The 7,778-nt window shown below is 35.4% G+C and overlaps 1 protein-coding gene across 1 annotated transcript; it reads left to right on the top strand.

Annotated features, from left to right (window-relative positions):
• Window positions 1-3,492: 3,492 nt before the first annotated feature.
• Window positions 3,493-5,226, top strand: LOC105173121 (WRKY transcription factor 22-like). The gene is made up of 3 exons (XM_088875167.1): window positions 3,493-4,210; window positions 4,302-4,412; window positions 4,539-5,226. The coding sequence occupies exons 1-3, from the start codon at window positions 3,732-3,734 to the stop codon at window positions 5,005-5,007; spliced, it is 1,059 nt and encodes a 352-aa protein (XP_088731293.1). The 5' UTR covers window positions 3,493-3,731; the 3' UTR covers window positions 5,008-5,226.
• The last annotated feature ends 2,552 nt before the right edge of the window (window positions 5,227-7,778 follow it).

Below are 7,778 nucleotides of genomic sequence, written 5' to 3'. Positions count from 1 at the left end.
GGAACAAAAAATTCAACTTATTCATGCAGTCTTTGAATTTTAAAAGAAGTCATTATGATCATTGTGAGTAAAGAGATTATAAAGCTGGAACAAAATCCTGTTTTTCATGATAAAACATATAGATGTTAGGTACCATTTCATTCGAAATATTGTGAGTAAAAAGATTATAGAGCTGGAAAAGATTAATTTTGAAGAGAATCCTGCAAACATGGGCACTGAGGGTTTTCCTACAGAAAAATTCAGTAAGTGTTTAAAAATTCTCAATTTATTTCCCAACTAACGAATTTCCTTGTCAAAGTTTTCTGTCTGCAGGTACATCCATGGAGTATTTTATGGCAATGACGAAATGACCAGATCCAAATTAAAACCCTGGATCTATCCATTAGGTATTTGGTCCAAGGTGGGGTATGTTGGAAAATGTGGCCCAAAACCCAAACCCACTTGATGGCCCAAATCAACCGGACAAAGCCTACTTGGAGGCCCTTGACCCGATCCGACCCATTACTCTAACCCGACCCAGGTTACCTTATATTTATATCTAAACCTAACCCTAAATCTATCATTTCTGTCCCTCTCTTCTTATATTTTCCACCGTCTGCTCTCACTCTCTCTCACTGATATCTTCCATGGCTATCTCTCTTCTATTTTGCCATAGATGATTATGGTGGCTTTCTAAAGCCAACTCAATGACTTTTGGAAAGCCACCCAAAACTTCCCTTCTCTTGTCTATATCCGTAGCACTATAAAAAGGAGTCCTCGTCTCCTTTGTTACATATACTGAAGTCTGTTTTCTTCTCCTAATTTCTGAGTTCTAAGTGCACGTGAGTGGTGGGTGACTTTTGTGATCTCAATGATCTGAGGCTTTGTTGTGTGTTGAGGTGCAACCGTGGGCTTTTGGTTTCGGTTGATTTGGGTTCGGTATCTTTGTGACTGTGTCCCTATATTATTTGGATCTGGCATTATCCTGAGCCATTTTCAAATAAAGTTTTCTTATTCATTTATTCGTTAGATCTGTAATTTATTTTTGGCCTGTAATATTAAGGAGTTTCATACTCAAAATCTTCTATAATAGATTGGTTAGGTCTTTGTGTAAAAGGAGATACCACGAGGGTTTATGACAAAATTAATTTCATAAGTATTGAACTGATACTTTTAATTCGTAAATATTAACTTAATGATAATTTCATTTCTTGCAGCAAAAAATGTCAAATTTTAGCCGGACGAATTTGGGTTAAGGGTTTCGGCTGCCAATTAAAATTCATTTACACAGTCATTGTCCTATGTGGATGCTGATGCGGAGTGGGGGTGGGAAAAAAATATGTAAATCATGTGATGAAAATTTGGGGTGTTTAATAATTTATCTGTCTAAATGTTTTCTCTGTTGATTCGCCAGCCACTATTCGACCCACGACACCAGACCTCCACCAAAAGTTTTGCCACCCTCCGACGATCCTAACGCACTATCTCACCAGCATCATTTTTGGCCACATCCATTCTTTGGCCACATCTCACGGACATCATTTTTATATCGCCGTCACGATTTTCAAACTTGTCCCTGTCAACTCTCCGTCATCCGAAATTCTCTCACCTCCAGACCACCCCCATTGGTAAGCCCATCATTAGACAATCATTTTTCATCGATTAATTTCAGTTTTCTTTAACTTTCGAGCATTTGGACATCCTTTGTTTGTCGCCAGCTCCTCCCTCTCGCCACTCCTTCTAATCATCAACTTCCGCCATAGATTCAACTTTGTCTAGTCTCGCCACCATATCCACATCCCAAGCTACATTAGCAACCACGTAAGCCGCTATGTATTTATGTTGAGACCAGTTGACAGTCGAAACCCTGAGCCCCAAATTTGTCGGGCTAATTTTGGAGTAATTTTTACTGGAAGAATCAAAATTGTCACTAAATCAAAACTTATAGGACCAAAATTATTAGTTCAGTACTTACAGGACTAATTTTTCCCACCCTTCTATACATACAGGCCAATTTTGCAATTTTGCCATACTATAACTAAGTTGCTTGATGAAGTAAGAGTTTTCCTTTTTTTTTTTTTTTCTTCTTTTTCCTCATCTTTTTTCATTGCATGAAAACTACTAAAAATAATGTAGACAGTGTTTAACCATTTGTGATGTGGGCAATCGTCCTATATAGGCGGCAAATAAAGAATTTGGATGATTTATAAGTCCAAAAGCGTCCTCTTCCTAGCGAAGCTTTCTTTTAGAACAAAAAATTGACACTCGTATCAAATTAGAATAGACAATATTTCATGTAACGAGGAATCAATCAAATTATATACCACATCATTTGGCGCTATTTATGCGAACGAAAGCATGTCTCGTCCCAAACCCTTCATTTGGGGGGGCTAATGATAGAAGCAAATATCTCATATTAATTTTAGATTAGGAGTTTTAGTAGTTTATAAGCCTCAAGGCCTCCTCTCCTTTAAGACAAAATCATGAGACTTATACGAAATCAGAATTGATGACACCTTAGGCTATGGGGCATCGATCGAATAAAAAATCAATCAAATTGCAATCTCATTAATTGAGAATTTTAAAAACTCAAATTCCCCTAGTTTATTTATTAGTTTAGAAGAATATTTTTTCTCCAATTACTATGTAGTACTTCAATATTAACAATAATACTATGCACTTTTGTGAAGCGATCAATGTGTCATTGTACAATATATTATTTACTTTAATTTAATATAAGCCTTATGAGTTTTGACTTACAAAAGGCACATTACTATAGAACCGCTTAAAACAATTGATATGTAACGTATGCTAGCATTAAATATAATCGATATATATATATATATATGCAATTGTTATCTATAATCTATACACATACTAATACAAAAAGAAAGCTACTTTTCACTCACAAGTGACAGTTTGTTACACCGTTGCATTAAAATTCAAACTATCATTGTACTACTAAGTATCAATATAATTATTTATTTATTTTAAATAGTCCCAGCATATTTTAATCACTAAAATATTATTATGTTTGTCATATAATTTAACCTATATTCATCATTTACTTTGCTTTTAAAATTTCTATCATATGATCGTATCTATTTGATTATATACGTGTAAATATTGTGTGCTACGATAAATAATAATATAAAAAAAATTTACTCATAAATGACAATTTATTACACCATAATATTTCATACTAGATACCATAATTAATTGTTATAAAAACGAAAAAAATATGTAGATGAATAGAGAAAACCAAGAGAATGGAAGCAAATCCTTGACGGACCAAGTTCAAAGGTCCACCAAACGCACATTTCGAGAGCTTCACCAAGCCCACGTGGCATCTCTCTCTCTTTGTCGGCAATCCCCGGCGTGGACTTTTTCGTATAACCCCACCCTTTTGACAATCTACAAAGTCAACCCACAAAACCACTAAACGAGAAGCAGTATTATTACCCATTTTTTTCCTGGACACAAACTAAGAAAGAGAAAGTGATGAAAGGATAAGCCAAAGCTCCCAGATAAGGCCATCACCACCGTCCAAAATTCCCCTCTCTCTCTCTCTAGATTTTAAGTGAGAGAAAAGAAAAGAAAAGAAAACAACCTCACTATCTCTCTCTATAAATAAAATAGTTTTGTTTTCCACTCTCATTTTACGAACCCCTCCCCTCCATCCTCCCCACCACCCCCCAAAAGTCAGCGCCTTCTTTTGTCTCTTTTAGAGAGCAAGAAAATCAGAGAGAAAAATGGAGGATGATTGGGATCTGCACGCGGTGGTCAGAGGCTGCACCTCCACAACAACCACCGCCTCCAACACTTCGGCCCTCGCCACCACCACCTGCACCGCCACAGACAGCAGTGCTTCCGGTCAAATTTTCAGTAGTTTTCAGCAAGATTGCAACTTCCCTGCTGGTTGGTTTCAAGATCTGTACGAGCCCAGAAGAGAGACCTTCGTAGAAGAGTTGCATGATCTCTGCAAACCCTTCTTCCACAAGCCAGAACAACAGTTTTCACAAGCATTATTAGCAATTTCTCCTCAAAGTTTACCCCTTTCGCCGCTCTCTGTTCTTGGAGGGTTGCAAGATCTATCATCTGAGCAACACCAGCAGCCGCAATTAGTTCAAAAATTACCTCAGCGAACGCAGTTTCAGCTAAAACAGCAGCCCTTTTCCGTCGTTAATGGCTCGAAAGCACATACTACTCCCACTCCGAGGTCCAAGAAAAGGTGTGTTTGGTGTGTGTTCTTGTGTGTGTGTTCTTGTGGGTTTAATATTTTCTTGTTTGTTAATAATTTTTTTGGGTAAATTTTGGTTCAGGAAAAACCATTTGAAGAGGGTTTGTCATGTTCCTGCTGAGAGTTTATCCTCTGATATGTGGTCTTGGAGAAAATATGGGCAGAAACCGATCAAGGGCTCCCCTTATCCAAGGTTAATTTACTTCTGTCTCTCACACACTCTCTCTCTCACAGACAGAGATTTGAGAAGGACTTTTGTTAGAATTGAGGATAATGATTCTTAAAATTTGCTAATTATGTTTCTTGTTTGGACGAGCAGGGGTTATTACAGATGCAGCACCTCAAAAGGATGTATGGCAAGAAAACAAGTGGAGCGGAACAGATCCGACCCGGGAATGTTCATCGTCACCTACACAGCAGAGCACAACCACCCCATGCCCACTCACCGGAACTCACTCGCCGGCAGCACTCGCCAGAAGCCGGCCGAGACACCCAACTCATCAGACGACTCCAAGAAGCCCTCTTGCTCCCCACCGGCGGCGACATCCTCTCCGGTGCCGGAGAAGGTGGAGAGCAGCCGCGAGGAGCTGGATGAAGCCGATCAGGATGATGAGGAAGAGGATGGTTTCAGCGCGGGGAACATGGCAGTGGACGATGATTTCTTCGCGGGTTTGGAGGATTTCACCGGCGGGGATTGCGTGTTGGATAATATTCCGGCGAACTTCGAGTTCCCTTGGCTCGCCAGTAGCGCAACCACCACCACCACCACAGCTGCCGGCGGTGGTTGACTTGGTGGAGGAAAAGGTGCCGGCAGGGGAATGATGCGTTTCTTCTTGTTCACTTTTCTTTCTGATTTGTAGGTAGGCAGGAGGGGAGAACCTTTTTTGGGCGTTGAGAGCTGTAAAGAATCTTGAGAATCACAATGTTCTTCTTTTTTGTATAAGTGTAACGTATACATTTGATGAAATCTCTCAATCATAAAGAACATTGCAAAGGAAAAAAGCATAGATGCCATGCCTCCTCTATCTTAGACTTTCTATTTTTACATTTAATATTGGGATAATTAGAGTCTTCTCTTATCAGATTCGGTGTAATTATGTACAAACTCGGTGTAATTACATACAAATTTCTGTAATTTAAAAAATTACATTTAGCATTTCTATAATTTGAAAAATTATATCTAGAACTCCTGAAATTTACTTATATCTAACAAATAAATTCCTCCTTTAGTCAATATTTATCAAACTTTCATTAACAAAAAATTTTGAAAAGAATCTATATTTACTTTTGGTTGACTTGCTATTGATTTATTGTAAATTAAATAAATCTTTTTATGATCAAATTACCCTCATACGTCTTTACATGTTAATGTATGCGAGAATGTATATATTCACTGTTATAAGGATATTTTAGTTAAAAAAAAATTATTTAACCTGTTATAAATGAGTAATAAGTCAATCAAGGGTAAATATCAATTTTCATTCAATTTCTGTGTTAATATTAGCAAATTTAGTGAAGGGCTTATTTGTTTGACAGAATGACTTATTTGTTAAATGGAGGCAAACCACAAGGGTGCTAAATATAATTTCCCAAACCACAAGGGGTCTATGTGTAATTACACCAAACTTCAATTTTAGTTATATTAATTACAAAATTATCGTTATTAACATCGTATAGGATTTTTTTTTGGGGCATATGAAGAGTTTATCTTTAAATTAAAATTTGATATTTTATAAATTTTATGAGATATATGAATTTATAAATAATGATCATAAATCGATTGCCCAAAAAGACCTAAGCGAACAAAAAGAAGCAAGAAATTTGCAAGAGCCCAAATCAATATGAGGCCCAAAAAACTTGGAAGGGGGCAAGAAGTCTAGTCTGAGTGAGGGCCACTGTGTCCCTACAGAGTTAGGGAGGAGGTGTTCCTTAGAAAGTAAACTACCCCAAAAAAGCATAAATGACCTAAAGCCGATAAGAAGATCATATTTTTTTATACAGAAGCTCAACCCCCCTGTCAAACTAGAGGCCCAAGCACAATTAGGCCCATAGCATGAGGCGTCCACGTCAAGGTGCACAACAAGTTGGGACCAGTTCAAAGAAGCTCGGACCTAAGACTAGGCCACTATTGTTCATTATCGATCCTAAAATGATCCTAGACTTTTAAATAGGTCCCAATTTGGTCTATTTTTTAAATTCACACCCGACCCATAGACCAACCAAATTAATGCCCAGCCCAGGTTTGAATTAGGTTTGTTGGGTCCATTTTATTTTTATTTTTATTTTTACGAAATTGAAGTATCTTTTAAATAATTACTTAAATTTATGATTATTTTATGAAATAAATGAATAATAAATTAAAACAAATAAAAATTTACTAGAAAAAAGAGTAGCTAAAACTACATAAATAATTATTTGAGTGGCAATCTTACGATAATAAACCTAGATAAGAATAGATCAAAAAAAACTTACAATAAACTTTGAAAAAATAAATAAATAATATTAATGAATTGATATACTAAAAGTTTACTAGTAAAACAATACCGATAAAAATTTTAGAATTTCAAAAATTTAAAACACCTACTAGCATAGACACTTCAAAAAATTAAAACTGACAACAATTATATTGTGTGACGTAATTGAAATAACGATACCGAGCAAAAAATTATTATTATTATTATTAGAATATATTTTTATAAAAGAATAATTTTAATTAATAATAAAACACAAACGATATTTGTGTAATTTGATCTAATCTCAAAAAATATTAATGTAATTTACCCATATTATTAACCATCTAAATTGATAAATCATTTGAATTATATTAATTGATAAACTATGTTGTATTATTAGTTTGAAGATAAAATAGACACAATTCTTAGGGACAAAAACATCAAAATGGCACCGCGAATTGATATCACGGTGCCACTGAATTTATAATTTTTTTTAAGTAAATCGCGATGCGTAAAAATATTTTTTTTAACTAAAAATAGCTATCGCGGTGCCTCAAAATATTTTTTTAAAAATAAAAATAGGCACCACAGTTAAAAATCGCGGTGCCTCAATTTTTACTTTTTTTATAAATAAAAATCGCCTATTTCTTGAAAACTTTCACAACAACACTAGTTTTGTAATTTTTGTTTTTGATGTTATTAAAATAATTACCCCTAGTAATGGCACCATTGTTTGCAGAATCAAACCGGACTGGCCCGGTCAATTGGGAACCAGCTATGCATTCGGCCCGATTCATACCTCCAAACTCAATGTGGCAAAATCGGTCAGAACCAGTCACAATCAGTGACTTGGTAACCGATTAAAAAATGATTTTGCCATTTTTAAAAAAAAAAATTATTATCCAGTAAAGGGCTTAAACTTTTTCATATATATAGCTAAAATGGTTTAAATTTGGCTTATATTTTTTCAGCATGGGACAATAAGCTTTACTTAAACTTTCCCATCCTATATTTATAGTTTAAAGTGTTAAATTTTGTCTTATACTTAATCAATATGGGACAATAAGTTTGACTTAAAATTTTCCGTATTTATAGTTTAAAGAATT

This window comes from Sesamum indicum, linkage group LG11 (assembly GCF_026168435.1).
Source record: "Sesamum indicum cultivar Baizhima isolate 11 linkage group LG11, ASM2616843v1, whole genome shotgun sequence".
Taxonomy (NCBI): Eukaryota; Viridiplantae; Streptophyta; class Magnoliopsida; order Lamiales; family Pedaliaceae; genus Sesamum; species Sesamum indicum.
Note: the sequence above shows the minus strand (reverse complement) of the source record. Positions and strands in the feature narration are given on the sequence as shown.